The sequence below is a fragment of the Adiantum capillus-veneris genome, chromosome 19 (genome assembly GCF_014529385.1).
Source record: "Adiantum capillus-veneris isolate H3 chromosome 19, ASM1452938v2, whole genome shotgun sequence".
Lineage (NCBI taxonomy): Eukaryota > Viridiplantae > Streptophyta > Polypodiopsida > Polypodiales > Pteridaceae > Adiantum > Adiantum capillus-veneris.
The window spans coordinates 95,414,998-95,432,872 of record NC_140949.1 but is presented as its reverse complement, the minus strand read 5'-3'; the positions used below and the strand labels follow the sequence as shown (position 1 = coordinate 95,432,872).

Genomic DNA, 17,875 nt, shown 5'->3' with positions numbered 1-17,875 from the left:
CTCAAGCACACCCCTAGCTTGCTTCAGTTTAGGTCGGGTTCCCACCTCAAGCACAACCCTAGCTTGCTTAAGTTTAAGTTGGGTTCCCACCTCAAACACAGCCCTAGCTTGCTTAAGGTTCCCACCTCAAGCACAACCCTAGCTTGCTTAAGTTTAAGTTGGGTTCCCACCTCAAACACAGCCCTAGCTTGCTTAAGGTTCCCACCTCAAGCACAACCCTAGCTTGCTTAAGGTCAAAGGACTTTTAATACTAACCATTGGAGGTCTTTAATGAAGCTAACCCTAAGGTCTTTTAAGCTTCATTAGTTAACCTTGCTCTTTGACAAACCATCTCCCATTTGGGCCCCTTTACCATTGGCCCCGTGTTGAGATAGATCCGTAAGCACATGTCTATATTCTAACCCTTGTTCCCGTTTATTATTCCATATTAAATAATCAGTTTAATATGAGAAAATCATTTGGGTTGGTTAGATATTAGATATTTAATGACACTACGTCGAATTTGAATATGAAAAAGTTATCAACAGATAAAAGATAGCTTATGAGCTTAACAATATGCTCAATTTTTTTTATAATTTTCAAAGCCCAAGAAATGGAGATGTGCTTTTTGTGGTGGACCCCAATCTGCCTACTTCATGCCTCGGTGGGGGTCACTACAATAAAATAATGCCTATCATATGGGTTCAACAATGGGAATTATTCAATTCTATAATTTGTCACATTTTCACATACAAAACCGTGTTGAAAAAATGATTTGGATTAAAAAAAAAAAACACTCAATACGGGAAAAGGATTCCTTTTATTAGTGAAAAATTCATAGCTAAGAGGGTTTATAAATAGTCCTTGAACGGATGTGATATATAGGTTTTACATATAGTGATCCTCACAAAAGTCATCTCATCTTCTCTTGCCTTCATCTTCGCACATAGACATACACACTCTCATTTCTCTCCATCATTCACTCAAACGTGCAATTTCCATGTCCTCTCTCATCCTCTTCACCATTGTCTTCCTCCCCATCTTCATGGCTTTCATGCTCCACTTCTACACACTTATACACTTTTATATCTCTCTATAACTACTTCCATGTTACCATTCCCTCTTCACCCTTTCCAAAATCATAAAAAAACAACAAAAACACTCAAGGTTAACTTCTCAAAATGGAATTTTTTGGCATCAAGCATCCACACTTTTCAATTCAACAAGACTTCACCGACAACTACAACTTCACCACACTAATCACTTCATCCACCAATGTATATAAGTAAAATTTTCCTCTCCTTTCATACTTTCTTCCACTCCCTATAATTTTTCATTCCTCACAAACCCTTTGCCATTGTATATTGCCATGTCATGCACTTTTTTTGCATACATGAGTAACTACACTATCATCTTACTAACGTACTTAACTCAATTTACTACTAACTCTAATCTTACAAGACACCTCACCACAAAACTTCAAGAGATGTACAAAGTAGTAAAAATGCACTTCTCTCTCTCTATCTCTCTCTCTCTCTCTCTTCATTTTTTATTTCACCATCAAGAATTCTCTTCTCTTGAGCCCACATCCATGTTACTCAAGGGACAAGAGAGGTTCTTTTCATTTTGATATTACAAAAAAATCCTAAGTAGTATCTTGTAAAATAAATTTGCAAATGAGCTTAATGAGGGATCTCCAACCTATAAATAGGTCTCTTCCCTTCTTTGTAAATGCATATTTCCAAAAGCACTCCAACTCTATGTGCGAAAGGAAAGATTTAGTTGTAGTCACCATGTTGTGAGATTCATACATTGATATGTATAAGCTTTGGTAAGCTACACATTGTGTATGAGAGAGTGTGAGTGCCACATTTTGAAATCACTATTGTACATGCTCTACCATTATCTACAAATTTGAGGGTTTGGTCCTCCAAAAGAGTGATTTGGCTTGCAACATCTTTCTCCATCCAATTGTGCAATAGGACTCAATGGACACAAAATGATTTATATCATTAAAGTTGTGCCATTTGAGCTTGTGCTTTTGAACAAGTGGTTTATGTGTGTTTCATTGCTTAGTTAGTGCATTGTAAGAGGGTAGTGTGATGAGAGGGCTTTGTTCAACCTTAAGACAGTGTGTGTGTGTGATGGCAAGGTTGCAATCAATATGCGTCAGTGTAGCCTTCATGCAAACTAGTGTATCAAAGAGTATAAACACCTCACAAGTTACAATACAAGTCTCACACAAACTCGATGTCTCTATCTCTCTGCCTCTCTCCACCTCTTATTACCTCCCTTTGATGAGTGTAAGAGTGTGTTTATTGTCTTTTTTGCTTGTGTTCTATAAAGGGAAAGTCTCTTGCATTCTACTTCGCACCCATTAACTAAGTAGTGTCTCTTTTCTTGTCTGGGTGTGGAAGTGGGTTTGTTTTTTGCTGTGCCTTAGTCCCATTGTTGTGTTTTTTGCTTTTGTTTCATTGTTTGTTGTGCCTTAGTCCCGCTGAGTAGCATGGGAGGAAGCTTTCAAGGGTGGTTAGAGGCCGCTCTTCCTTTTGCCCACTTCAGACCATCTCAACACACACACACACACACACACACACACACACACACACACACACTCACACACACACACACAAAGCTCTAACATATATATGTAAACAAAAACATCACCCTCATCACGTTAACAATAAATAATGCCAAAAGAACCATACTCAATTTCACATCAACACTCTCCTTCTTCATTGTTTTAAAAATGATGCTTTGTGAGCCATACAAAAAGAGCCAAGTTATGACACTAGACATACTTGATGGAGGGCAATATAAACCTCCACACTTTGTAAACCTGAGCATTATATGAACCCGGGCATTATGTAAGCGTGGACAATGTAAACCCAAGTTTCTTAACTAAAGCTTGCATGAGTAGAAAATAACACAATATGTAAACATTCTACACGACATGTAAACCCCCATCAGAGACCCATGTATAAACCTAGTAAACCCAGACATAGCTTATTTACCTTGCCTTTGACATCCATGAAGCCTATTGTTATCTTCAAGGTTTTCCCTAATGCATGCGGGCATCCAAAAAAACCATACCATGTTCAATGAAACCACAAAGATAGAGAAAGGTGCATGTGAACCTGGGCATTATACATAAACAACAAGCTTTCCATGGAAGCTCGTAGGCTCTAAAAGAGGAAGCGCTCGATGCTTCAAAATCAGAAAAGATCAATTATCTAAAGCATCCTTACCGGATTTGAGAACACGACATGTGACATCAACGTTTCGATCGCTGCTTGTTCCCCTTCGGATCAAATGCTCATGTTTACCATTTTTGTACACTCAGACAATGCCATGCGGACAATGCAGATTATAGAACCCATAACTAGGTGAATGGGAGCCTCGTTACTAAATGACACCTCCTTTTGGGAGGTGGGATCAATGCTCACGATCACCGGTTGATTGTGACCGTTGGATTGCTTATGAAATGCAAAAGATTCCCACTTTCTTGGATCCGAGACTTGAACCTGCTACCCTCTCCCCCACGGAATTGACTCTAACCACTAGGCTAACGCGCGCTCGTTGAAAGGTGTGTGTGTGTGGTAAGTTTATAGATCACGGCGTCACAGACAAGTTTACACCTAGTTCACACCGAGCTCCCATTGAGTTCACACCAAATTTGGTGTGGTGTGCAAACCCTACCCACTACACACCGTGTTATGTTGAGTTCAAACTGAGTTCACACCAAATTTGGTGTGGTGCACATACCTCCAAGTTCACTCTTAGTTCACACTTAGTTCAAATGACGATCGGACGGCCCGGATTGCACCCGCCTCGCAACGCCTAATGTGGACCATTGATCCCACCTCGCTAGCGAAGTATCAATTAATGACGATGGAATGGGAGACCCATTTAAGTTAGTATGCAAACCTCACGTCCTCGTACAAGTGGCTGAGGCGATGCAGGTGCTGAGGTAATAATCTCTGGCCAGTGACTGGTGGCCTGTCAGATAAAACGTTCGTCGAGACGATCGGCTACCTGCAGCATCAACATAGAAACATGGTATGTGAGCTCCAGTATGTGTGTGCTACGTCTCGTGTGATATTTGTAGCTGAAGGTAAGACTCTCTCTCTCTCTCTCTCTCTCTCTCTCTCTCACACACACACACACACACACACACACACACACACACACGAAATATGGGCGCTAATTAACTAGCCATTCTAGTGGGAAGTACTGCAAGATGTGGCGAGAAATATCACTCTTATTCTAGACCATACCGGAGGAAGTCATCGAAAATGTCCCAGATGCAGAGGTTCAGGCCTTCTTGACAACGCTATCATGAAATGGACGAAGAATGAAGCACAAGACGATCAACCATGCTGGTTTTGTGAAGGGTACTCTCTTAATAACCTTTAGAGACGATTATTTTATTTTTCCTGTATGAATGTGTTCATTAAACATTGGAATGGTGAAAGCACATTGGTTTAGTATTGTTTTCATTGTGGCACCAACGATGCCATTAGGGTTGTTGCCTTGTTTAACCACGTTGAAGCCGGTGGTCTTATATGACCAGGGTAAGCACTCATACAAGGACACTTCAAAGGGACTATGTAGTGAGGATTTGGAGTTCCGATGCTTGTAGACTCGGATTACTTGCAATAAATGTGAGCACTTTGATGCTAAGACAGTTTCACTCAGAAACTTTGCCAAGTTAAGTTTATTAAGAAATCATTTCAAATGATTTATTTTTTTAACTTCCAAGTTTGCCCTAGCTAAGTCTTAAGGGGTTCTTAAACAATATACCTACCCTATAAAAGGAACTTGGCCTAGCATTTTCTAGCAAGCGGGCAAGCACCAGCATCAGCCCTAGTGTTTTGCAGATCAGCCCTAGCACTTATGGATTAGCCAACGTTTTGTAATTGTCAGCCCTGGCGTTTTGCTCACTATCTCCATCGCGAGCCAATCTTCGCCAAAATGGCCGTGCAGCCCAACGTTTTCAGTTTTCAGTCCCTTTCCTCGCCGAAAATGCGGTGGATCTGCTAATGCTAACCTCTTTGTTGCAGCCGGGTACTTCGGCAGCCCATTGAGCCTCTTCTCAGCCATTCCCTCCCCAAGTTAAGTTTATTAAGAAATCATTTCAAAATGATTTATTTTTATAACTTTGTCTTCCAAGTGCCCTACCTAACCTAAGTCTTAAGGGGTTCTTAAGCAGTATACTTACCCTATAAAAGGAGCATGAGCCTAGCATTTCCAGCAAATGAGCCAGTGCCAACATCAGCCCAAGTGTTTTGCAAACCAGCCCGAGTGATTATAAAACAGCCAGCGTTTTGCAATTTCCAGCCCCGGCGTTTTGCTCACCATCTCCATCGTGAGCCAATCTGTGCCGGCCGGATCAGCCCTGCAGCCGAGCATTTTCAGTTTTCAGCCCCTTTTCTCGTCGAAAATTTGGTGGGTCTGCTGACGTTAACCTCTCTGTTGCAGCGCGGTACTTTCACACTCCATTGAGCCTCTTCTCGGCCATTTCCTCGCCACATCGAGTGCTCCCATTGCTGTCCACCATCGGCTCCATCATAATCTACGTTTTCAGCCATGCTCGCTTCAGATCGGTTGCGTTTTTGCAGCTAGCCTTTAGCCCTTCATTCCTCTCACATTGGGAGCACAAATCAGCTCCAGATCTACCCCTTGGTGGCCATCAGCAACGCCTCGTTGAGACGAATCCAAAGGTGCAATGGTTGGTTGGGATCCCATTGTCTCTCTCTCTCTCTCTCCCCACATCTCTACCTCTCTCATTCTCTTTCTACAAAGAAATAAAAGGAACCATCGTTCGTGCTAAGTAGCACACACCAAGTAAGGAAAGAAGTACGAATTTGTGGAAGTGTAAAGTCTAGATCTTCACCATTTCAATTCCGCTGCACCTGACAATTCAGTATTTAGCCATTGTATCAACATTTGTGCAAGTAATCAAAGCAAGTACTTGCTCTGGCAACAAAGCAAGGGCGTCCTTGAGGGTTTAAGGCCCGACATGCGGTGTCGTCTCTCTCTCTCTCTCTCTCTCTCTCGGACAGAGACAGCTCGGACGTTTCTTACTAGAGATACAGAGCCATCGGGACACACTACTACAGCCACACACAGCTACACAGACAGAGGGGAGACAGTCGCAGCTCACAGACTTCTTTCAGAGGATTGCCGCCCCTCCCTCACCAGACACTCAGAGGGGAGTGACACTCCCCGGGCGGAGGCGAGCCGAGCTAGACGACGACCACGAGTCACAGGCTACAGGGGCGCGAGCTCCCACCACCGACAGATCGAGGAGATCCGAGCCCGGGAGCGCCGTGCCACTGAGGAGCGAGTGGCTCAGATGAGGGCCGACCCGATAGCTTTCATCCGGGTAGCCTTGGCACCAGACCCGCCCATGTACCACATCTTACATCCCCCCATTAGTACAGGATGGAGCTAGATAGCTTGATGCATTCTCATGATTGTACTACCTTGAGCATATAGACATGCATATACCCCCTAGAGATAGAGCTCCATTCCCCCTCAGATACTCCACTACCTACATTCAGTTCAGTTTTGTATCAGTTTTGTTTCATTGTCTTTCCGATAGACGGATGACATACACACCATGTACATTTGATTTGTCTCATAGGCCGATTTCGGCCTGACATAGACGTTAAAAATCTTTCTTTCTTTCTTTCTTTCTTTCTCTCTCTCTCTCTCTCTCTCTCTCTCTCTCTCTCTCTCTCTCTCTCTCTCTCTCTCTCTCTCTCTCTCTCTCTCTCTCTCACATTGTGCTTAGTTCAATTCAGTTTCTCTCCAGTGAAGAAGGCTTGTGTTTGTGCGAAGTACTAGATTTGAGTTAAAAACCTTAAACCCTTCCGCTCCACGTGACATTGGTATCAGAGCTCTGGATGTGCTTCGGCTTCGCGAACTTTAGAAAAGAACCTAAAGAATCTCTTTCATATTTTTTATCAAAGAAATTTTGTGTCCTTGTTGTGAGAGTTTGCGTGTGCGGAAGCGTGAGAGAAGAGAGAGAGGGAGAGAGACAATAGACACCAAAACGCTAAATGTAGGAGGGGGGGGCAATCAACCCCCCATGACTACCATAAGCAGAAGACTCTCAATACAATCAGTATGATGGAAGTGGGTACCCCCTTGCCCCTATAAATAGGTGCCCAAGGGGAGGTAGGGCAAAGCCTAGGAAAATCCCCTGCGACCCAACAAGAAATAAATGAAATCTGAGAGGGCGCCCGGACAAAGTGGGCGGCCGTGGTCCAAAGTCGGGCGGCCGGGGTCGCACGGACCAGGTACAACCTAGACTATGGGTGGTTAGCCTGGAGACATACTAGCCGTACATGTATGCCTTAGACCTGAGAGAGGCAGCAGAGTGGTGTAATTCTAACACCCCCTCAGCATTGGATGCTAAACAAACCGCATAAAGCCGAAGATGTGAGGCAAATGATGAAGATGTCTGCTGTGATGTTCGTTGAAGGATACTCCATCAGTGTAGCAGTAGTCTGGGGTGTCCCAACCGCCGAGAGATCTCCATGGTAAAGTGCCGTCACGAGCAGTGTAGCAAACTGCTGTACTCCGCCGATACAGGGTGAGATTACTGCGTGAAGGTCCCGAACTGAGTGTGAAAACAACTCCTTGTCGTGAAAGAAGTGCCAATAGACCTACAAGTGTCCTGCCCTATAGGCTCTATGGTGTCTGTAGTCAAACCGTTTGGAGAAAATGGGGAAGCCCAGGAACCGTCTCGAGAATGACCAAAAGCTTGTCAATGCATGAACTTGCAACCCAGTGTGGCCAGGTGGCTAAGCTGTGAAAAACTCCAGGAAGGCCAGATGTAGCAATCTGCACCGTAAACGTTCTCCGAAACAAGGAAAGCCAGACTAAGTAGTCTGCACCGTAGAAGCTTCTGTAAGCTGCAGCAGTCACTGGGAGACTGCACGGACCACCACCGGATGGTGTCTTGTCAGTGGGCAGGGTAATCCAGAAAGGCCAGACTCAACAGTCTGCGCTGTGAAGGGCCTTTGAGAAGGGTTGCGGTCAGACCAAGATGTCTGCACCGTAATCATCCTGTAGAAGTAGGAAAGCCAGACTGAAAAGTTTGTGCTGTAAAGATTCTTTGAGAACAGGAAAGGCCAGACTAATCTGTTTGCGCTGTCTTGCCTGTATCTCCTGCCTCCAATCCTCCGGGTCAACCAAAACAAAAAATCCGCGCCGACAGTCCTCTGTTTAGTGACTGCTATAATATGTACATAGATTGCTTACCGTGATGTGTGGTCTAATGGTTGGAATTCCTTAAACTGATTGATTGATTTACTCTTGGAAATGTGTGTTTGTTTATGTGAGATGAAATGTCTGCAGCCTTTTGTCATGATTCAATGGTTAGGTGATACGAATGATGAATTGTTTCTGGCCTTTTCAAGCTGGCACATTGTAATATTATGTTGTGTTTTCAGGATTGGTGTTTTGCCTACAGCAGGATTGGATGGGTTTGTGCTTGCAAGGGTGAAACCCTGCCTAAAAGCAGTCAATAGGCATAAACACTACTTCAAGGAGACTTCCCATCTAAGTGATCGCAGTTACGGAAAGGAACCAATCAAGTTTACAAAGAGGAAGCTGAATGTGAATTTTGCTGATTTAGTCTTTGACTGCAAGGTGCCTGAGATTGATGAGCACAGAAACGGTGCAAGTAGTGTGGAAATTCAGCAAGGGTGCTGGGAAAGGTCCAGGGCACAAAGAAACAGTATGCGGTCGTGTAAGTGGGAGCAAAAATTGCAACTGAATTCAGGGCTTGGTCTGCTCCAGCCAGTCTCAAGAATTGAAAGCTCCAAGCATGCTGTGGAGAGTGTGCTGGACTATTCAGCTACGAATGTTCTATGTCCAAGTGTTGAACTTCAATTATCGTCACCTTTCTCTGGGGCTGTGCTAGCTTTGCATGTGAATAAGACTGCAGACAACAGTTGTTCAAGACACTATATTGGAGCTGGATCTGCCAGACGCATATCATTTACACGGAGACCGATGCTCACCGTGTCTGCAATTGATGTCAATGACTCAGGAACAGAAGTTTCAGGCCAATACATATCCATGAGACGGAATTGTGAAGCTAATTCCTGTGTAGTAAGCACAAAACGACGAAGGCCTATACGGAGAACACGGAATTGCGTCAGAGAAAAAGCAACAAAAGAAGCCATGGAAAGAGCTAGGTGTCTTGTGCGACATCTGAAATTTCACAATGTTGACGACTCACTATCGGCCGATCTTTACCAAGAATCGGGTAAGAGTGTGGTTACAAAACTGTTTGGGTCTGTTGAGTAGTTGTCTTTTAGACATGTTTTGAATTTTCTTTTTTGCAGATTGCTCTGACAAGCCCTTCTCTGATGCAGAATGTAAAAAGTCTATTGTGCAAGGGCCATTATTGCCAAATGGCATGGAAGCTAATACTGCATGTTTATCAAGTGTAGCAGAACACTGGCAATCTTGGTCGCATCAGATGTTGTTGATGTCATTCTTAAAGGATGATCCAAAGAGAAAAAGTTAATTCTCTTCTACGATTACTGTCTCGTGTTATATAATTTTCTTTATAATTCAAAATATTGAAATCATGCAAATGGACTTGAGCTGATACCTGATTATGCAATGCTTCTGTCTGAAGATGGCTATTGAAGGTTGAGTTTTGAGTGATTCTATCATCTCACCCTTCAATTGTTACTATTATGTGGATATCAGTGTAAAAGCTCTTGCAGGAAAAGTTTTGGGTCTTGCTTAACTGATGTCCATTTCTTCTTAGAAGAGAGGAGAGCCATGTGTTGTCAATTGGAGGTGACTGAGATTCTAAGTTAGAGATAACTTAATAAACAGGTTGACCTCTTTATATCTAATGTTTCTGTTTAGTGTTAGAGTTCGTTATGGATGAATCTCCCTTGAATCAGCGAAGTGATGTCAGAAATTCAGGAGCAGATCTTCGTGCTGATGTGCTCATGAGTGTGTGTGGTATATGCTATATTGGGAGCTCAGATTGGTACCTACTTCTACACCCCGATTAGTAGTGATAACTCCCTTGCGGATGACCAATGCTTGAAAGAAGCATTTTTTTAAAAACTTGGAAAACCTACTGAAGGTAAGAATGCATGTTTGATTTGGTGCATCCACTGAAATTATCCACCAAATCACACATGCATTCTTACCTTCTACTTTCAATTTGGAGGTAAATATACCCTAGGTTTCACACCCTAAACCTAGGGTGGTATTTTTTTTTGGAGAACTGTGGATGACTATCATGAGTTGCTCTTTTCCTCATAGGTGTCTCTTGGCTCTTCTCGGATTCACCTAAGGTGTGTGTTTACCTCTTTCAACATGGTTGATATTCCTTGAACTTCTGATTATCTTGTGACTGTCTACAAGGTGCATGCCCAATTCATTTGCTACGCATTCAGACGATGTATGTTTTTACTTCTTGGCTACTTCGAATCATTAGAGACATAATTTTTACAGAGTCACGACTCCTTTCTTTGCAAGATGGACATCTCAATATGGCTATGTCTCAGTATTTTATGAGCCTATTTGGTTAGCCTCTTGAGATTCCATATTGCAATGTTCTAACATTGGTTTCATGCATCTCTTGGCACAGAGAAGAAAGAATAGAAAGAAAGATGTATTAACATCTACAAAAGGTCAATGTGGCTATGAGACAAGTACAAAATCACATTCATGTTTGATGTCATCTTATCAGAAATTACTAAAAATAACATCCTCAGCTAAATGTAAAAGTTGGAAACTAAAAGGGCCAAGAGGGAGAGATCCTGTATTCTCTCTCCTCAGGTGTCGAGATCAGCCCATGAGCTCTGCTATGAGGTGGGCCGTGACTTGCTGAAGCATTTGGTGTTGTGTCTGCTGTCTCACCAAGGTAGCTTTGTTCTTACTGGTAATATGGGCCTCTCGGGGATCGCTCTGGTGGGCGCGGTCATTGGTCTAGTCTGCTGGAGAACATCTCTTTGTCTAGGTGGCTCTGACAGAGGTCTAAATGTAAAAGTTGGAAATTAAAAGGGCCAAGAGGGAGAGATCCTGTATTCTCTCTCCTCAGGTGTCGAGATCAGCCCATGAGCTCTGCTATGAGGTGGGCCGTGACTTGCTGAAGCAGTTGGTGTTGTGTCTGCTGTCTCACCAAGGTAGCTTTGTTCTTACTGGTAATATGGGCCTCTCGGGGATCGCTCTGGTGGGCGCGGTCATTGGTCTAGTCTGCTGGAGAACATCTCTTTGTCTAGGTGGCTCTGACAGAGGTCGTCTCTGGTCTTGGTAGTGATGTGCGACCCATTTCTGGTCCCCATACTCCATTGGCACAACGGAGGGGCCGGAAACACTCCCCAAAGAGGAAATGATACCTCCCCTGTATATCATAGTATACTGTGCATCTGGGTTTGTAGTGGTCCTCTATCTCTGGCTCTCAACTGCAAAGCTCACAGATCTTGTCCTCCACCAGGACGGTTTTCCATGTGCCCACCATCTCTGTCCTTAGTATGTGTGAAGAGGTGCGAATCAGTCCAATGGCAGCTCGCATGCTGTGGGAAAGGTGGATGCCCATGTGCTTTGGTCTAATAATGAAACCATCCTTAGAGAGGTGGTTCCTACAGAACTCCATATTTGACCCATGGGAGAGGGTGGTTGGGTCCATGTCCTCTTTGTCTCATTCCTCAGAATATTTGGTCTTGTGAGTCGGTTCAATTCAGTCTAGCTAAGGGTAGTGTGGGGACGTCTAGGGGTAGTGTGGGGCAATCCAGACTATGGTCAAAGGGTGGGAGTTGGTTATGTCCAACCCATGCAAACTCATGCTAAGTGGTCATCTGTAGGCCATCAATCTCTGTCTCCCTCTGATGACAACTGCTTGGAGGAGGTCAGAGTGTCTTTGGTGTGGGAACTCTGACACTTTGAAGGAAGGTCATTGCCTTCAGCATTGCCTACACTACCCCAAATTCTGCTTTGACAATGGAGTGTGGTGTAGAGGATTTGCTTCTGCTCATGCATGACAACATCATGATCAACTTCCTCTCCATGCTATTGCAACCATCATAGTGATCCCTCTTTGGGCCACTTTGTTTAGTGAGGGGCCTCAATTGTTTGTGGTATAGACCGCATCCCCAAACCTCAGCTCCATACAGTATGGTGTGTGTGATTAGGGTATTCAAAAGCCATAGCTTAATGCAGGGCTCCTGGAGCTGTACATGGGCACATTGACTCAAGCTTTCCTAGTGTTGCATACCCTGTCGTTAAATGAGGTTCTGCTGCCTTCCTCAGTGCTAATCTTGGACCAGAGAAGGTGACTCCCAAGTACACATATTCCCTCACGTGCTCCATTGCGTGCCCGTCAAAATTTGGACCTAGTCACCCATGCTACTGATGTGTTAAAGACTGTGACTTTGGTCTTTCCGAGGTTCAGTGAAGGATCCCTATCTCCATAGAAGGCGTGTAATGCATCTAAATGTTGCTGCAACCCCTCTGATGAATTTGATGAGGAAAATATCGTTAGCATAGAGCAATGTCGATATCAATACTCTGGTCAAACTAGCTCCGATCCCGCCATTGCGGACTATGTGTTCAAAAATCTCATGTATGTATCGCCATGAAACCGTAGGGTGGTAGACTTTAGCTTTCACCAAATCTTTACACTATAAACTTTATGACACAAAGGAACTTCACGAATAAACTTGTGACTGGAATTACACTTCAAACAAAAACATGGCTTGGTAGCTAAAGTGTTTCCAAGCAGACAACGACACTCTGTAGGCCCCAAAGACTGGCGCCCCTTTTGGTGTTTCTTTATTCTTATTACACTTCACGAAAATTTGTACACTTTTATTAGCTGTCCCACTTTTATCGGGTTGAAATTTTCTACTCTTAACTTGATTTCAGTAGCATAACCAAAGTAGAAATCTCCACAGATAAAATCCCAAGTAAATAGTGACTTTCCACGCACTTTAAAGCACTGTACAAAACTTGGCAAGAAATTACAGCATGCTGAAATCTCTATTCTTGGCCTCCAATTTGCACCAAAACACCTGTTCGGTGATTCCCTAGCTTCCTTGAAGCTCTTAGACTTGTAGGCACCAAAATTGGCCAAAACCCTAAGCCTGCAAAAAATTACAGCACGTTATAATTCCTTGTTTTGCGCGTGTGCCAATGACTTCTGTAGGTAGCTCTCGAGTTCCCACACGTGTAGGGTCACTTGCCCTTTGAATTAGACAAGAGTCCTCGTGGGAAATCTCTCTAAATTGTCCTGTGCAAGCACCGAAGCCTTTCACGAGGCTCCCCTAACGATATCTTGCTGTTTAGGTGGTGCAAAACCCTAAACCCGCAGAAAAACACAGGAAGCTGTAATTTTCTGTTTCGCATCATTTTGAACGGAGCAAAAACGTCTACGCGTGTCTTAGAACCTCTCGTACGCAGTGGGACAGTTTGTCTGTAAATCGGATGAGTTTTCATGTGAGAAAACTCTCCGTTTTCGCATTCCTTCACGATGGAATTGTGCATACGTGAGGGGGATTAGCCATTAGCTAATCCGATTCTTGTACAGAAGGCTCTTTCTTGCCTTGGCAAACACACATAAAACCCCAGATCTGTACATGGTCATCTGAGAAGCCCAACTAGAGGGGCATTACTATATGTGCAAAGGGGAGAGAGAGATGCGCGAGAGCAAACCATCGTGCTACATGAGACAAGGGAGAAGGAAAGCTTTTCATTAAAGCTGTGATCACGTGCACCCACTACTCACACACACTATGTAGCACAATAACTCACCCTCCAACCTAAAAAAGGGGCGCCCCCCTCTTGGGATGAGCTTTTGGAGCATGAGAGTTGACCTGCAGGTTGCTCTCCTACTGCCATGTGTCCAGTGTTTGTTCCTTTTGGTTTAATTCCTAGTACCCACCAACTTATAAAGTCCTGCCGAGGGGCCTAAATAACTTCAACTAAGCCTAGCCACTTCTTTACTAGTCGGATTCCAGTGCTGATCATCTCAACCATCTCCTGGCTGCTTGGCCTTGAATCTTGCGGGTGAAACTCTTGGCCAACGACCATTTCACATTGGCCATGCAATGTCTGGCATTTTTTATTTCAACAAGAGGGTCCCAAAAATTAAAGGAAAAAGCAAGGGAAAGGAACGAGCACACACACACACACACACACACACACACACATATATATATATATATATATATATATATATATATATATAATATAGTGGTTGTCACAATCTTGTGACATGCCCCTCTCTTGAAATTGCAATCGTCCTCGATTGCATGCATCTTATACGTGCCACAAATGATCTAGTGTGGTTAGCACCCTTTTATCATCGCATGTATCCGCAAGAAGGATTGTCACCGCCCAGAGATACTTGCCTCAAAGACTGACGCTCCTTCTCGGTATTTCTTTATTATTACTCTTGCACAAGAACAAGGTACAACGGTCCTCTCAAGCTAACACGCCAGCATAGGAGGCCTTGGCACCTTTTTAAACACTGGCGTCCCTTCTCCGTATTTCTTTATTATTACTCTTGCACCAAGTACAAGGTACAAGGGTCCTCTCCGCAATGCTCCCAAGCTAATGCACCGACATAGGAGGCCCTGGCACCATTTTCAAGGCCCTTGGCCTATGAAAAGCAGCTACATGAAAAGCTAAAGGTCTAAAAGCATATGGAATTCCCATAGCTAGCGCCTTGTGGACTGTCCGTAAACGCTACCACGTCACCAACAGTTTCGCGTTCTGTATCGCAAATTGCGGGCGTCCCTATAGCCTACTATGTCATCAATGGCTCGCTATTTTTGGGTCCACTTTAATTTTTAAAGGGTTTAGGCCCCTCGACGTGGGTAACATAAGTTGGACAACTTCTTTTGCTGCTTCTTTCACTTGGGTTGACCCTTCTATGTATGGCCTCTGTCCTTTAGGCCATGCCACATCAACACTTCATGACAAAAGCTCTTATGCTATTTTCAGCGGATGCAAAGTGAGGAAATCTCTCCATATGAAGCCATCACACTTTCGTCATGAAGGCATGGGGAAGTATGCAACATGTTGATATGTGCAAAGGAATTCACAATGATATTGTTAATCGGGGGCCGTTGAGTGTCTCGGTCGATATGTATGCCAAAGATGGTCGAGGAGCTGCGTGTGCGGGATATCGTCTCTTGGAGTGCGTTGATTCTGGCTATGCCCAACAGCTGCAGGCCACAAAGCCCCGGGCTATTTTCAGCGTATGCGAGGTGAGGACGTCTCTTCAGATGAAAACGTGGTGCTTGCCACTGCCTTGTTCGACATGTATGCCAGATGTGGTCTACTTTAGAAAGCACAAAAAGTGCTTGAGGCTTGGAATGTGCTGATTGCGGGATATGCTGAACAGAGGTAGGGCGAGGAAGTTCTAGGCTTTTCTAGCGGATGCAATGTGAGGACATCTCTCCAGATGAAGCCACTAGAGTAACACGGACAGGCGGAATAGGGCCCTCCCATTCTCGGAACACATTCCCAAGCCGGACACTTCCTCGGAATGGAAATTGGAACGGAATGTCGTTTCCTTCCTAGGCATAACAGGAACGACAGCACCTGGAATGCCCAAGTTTGAAAAATGGTTGTTTGGGCCAGCTTTTTTGAACTTTGGGGGGGGTGGGGGGGGGGGGGGGGGGGCTTCCCATTCTCTCGTATATAAAGAAGGGCTTTACACCCTCTCTCTCAAGTGTCAAAGTCGACGATGCGGAAGCGTAGAGACCAAGGGGAGAGAGAGAGAGAGAGAGAGAGAGAGAGAGAGAGAGAGAGAGAGAGAGAGAGAGAGAGAGTCTCTTGAACCAATCAACCTTGGCAATGAATAACTGAATGTGTATAAAATGGAGGCAAGGGGTTGCTTATATAGCAATCTCACTAAATTGCCCTACCCAAGACTTTGACAAATAAGTAAAATAAATACCTAAAAGCCAAACTAAATAATGGGATCACATTGGGAAGTTCACTTGAGATGCCAAAACTCTAACACCCTCTTTACAGCTCATAGTGGACATCAATAGTGAGACCAAGTCGATGAAGAAGCTACCATGGACACCCCAACACCGGCCGGGATACTGGATACACCTGAAACTTGAAAGTAATGCCATCTTGAGCATCGGTTGCCTTTGTAGAAACTTTGAACTGTAGACCACACATTATCCAATAGTCCCCATTCGTGAACTGTGAACACATCGCGTCCAAAATATAAAACTCCAAGGTAATGAACCGTTGGAACACATCATGTCCATAATCTCACCAACAACAATGGATTGGTGCACTCATCCATAGTGTTTTAGACGTTTGATTGGTTCCCTGCCAGATGCATGTGCATCGAACACTGACCTGCATGTCCAAACACCAATAACTTGAACTCCAACACAAGGTTCCAAATTAATTAATAGGGAGCATTGCTTGCCCCTCTCTGCCACTCACAAGCCTCTCTCTGGCTGAAGCTAGTGGTGACACCCGTCATTTGACTAGAAAGCTGACATTGAGGCCACTGTGGCCACCGCCACGTGTGCCATGCCGATCTCCTCTGTCAAACCTTTATTACCGTAATCTTTGTCCAGCTTGCTTTTATCCTTGTCTTCCTGTGAGTTCCTACTTTTGCCTTTGGCTTCAAACTCTCGAGCCAAACAAAGCATCAAGTCACATTCATGACAACTGTGATTGTACCTCGTGGGTACCAAGGCAGCTAACTGAGTACTGGTACTGCCATCCTTGTCCAACTGACCTTTGCCGCCCTGCATTTGCTTTTGACTTCACAAACTCGAGCCAAACAGGGTTCCTTGAGAACTGATCCGGTGCATATGCCGCTAAATGGATGGTTGACTATCACAAGACGGGCGCCACATGCCAATAGAAAAGAACAGACTGAACAGACTTTTATCACTTCAATAAAAACAGAACTGAGAGAGAGAAGACATGCGACACGGAGTGGTGGAATTCCACCCCAGAGAGCATTGGCCCTAAACCTTTGCGCCCCTTTCGGTATTTGTTTATATTGCATCAACACAGTACAAGCAAATACCCCAGACTCTGCACCTTCTCCAGGAAGCATGCTAGAGAATGAGCCCTAGCCTCATATTTAAAGGCCCTAGGCCCCACAAGCAGTTTTTCATGAAAAGCCTTTTAACTCAAAAGCTCCTGGTCCAAAAGCAATGCCAAGATTCTGCCAGCGTAATTTACGAAAATCCGTACATCTTGCCACGTCATTAGCCAATGCAAAATGCAAAAACCCGTACAACTTGCCACGTCATCATCCAGCGCAATTTTTGAAAATCTGCCACATCATTAGCAGCTACACAATTTCTTGTGTGTGTGTGTATGTATGTGGGTCCTGCTTTATTTCCTTTTTATGTCACTTGGGGCCCCATCGGACGGGGTCCCCATAAGTTGGTAGGAATTCTTCTTTTGTTACTTGTTCTTCTTAGGGTTTAGGCCCCTCGGCCGGCATCTGCAAGTTGACTCTAATCTTCAGGGCTTTGACACGTCAGCAGTTTGTTACATTGACGATCCGTTATCCATAGCTTTTGGTTGGGTTTGGTCAATGTCATCGGTCTTCGAGAACGGAGGGACATATTGAAGTTGCAAGATCTGGTAATCGAGTACCTTCTCGCACTTCAAAAAAATGGCTGTACAAACCAAGCCACAAAAGCTCCAAGTCGATTCAATTCCACCACAAAGAGAACTCCACACACAATGGGCTCCACACAATCTGCTATCCGTCTCTGAAATCCGAAACTCTGTCGTCAATAGTTGCTTTGTACGTTTGCCCTGTGGTAGAACAAATCCAGAGCTCCACAATAAACAGTGCAGCGCAAGGGATAAGAGTTCCATCCAAGCCGATGTCAATCCGCTCCAC

At 44.3% G+C, this 17,875-nt stretch overlaps 1 protein-coding gene across 2 annotated transcripts; it reads left to right on the top strand.

Annotated features, from left to right (window-relative positions):
* The first annotated feature begins 3,879 nt into the window (after window positions 1–3,879).
* LOC147434499 (uncharacterized) lies at window positions 3,880–9,613 on the top strand. Of its 2 annotated transcripts, none has more exons than XM_086490947.1 (4): window positions 3,880–4,038; window positions 4,204–4,373; window positions 8,445–9,265; window positions 9,375–9,613. In XM_086490947.1, the coding sequence occupies exons 1-4, from the start codon at window positions 4,036–4,038 to the stop codon at window positions 9,527–9,529; spliced, it is 1,149 nt and encodes a 382-aa protein (XP_086347073.1). In that variant the 5' UTR covers window positions 3,880–4,035; the 3' UTR covers window positions 9,530–9,613. The 2 variants fall into 2 exon arrangements, with proteins under 2 accessions (XP_086347073.1, XP_086347072.1); XM_086490946.1 differs by having other exon boundaries at window positions 9,345–9,613.
* The last annotated feature ends 8,262 nt before the right edge of the window (window positions 9,614–17,875 follow it).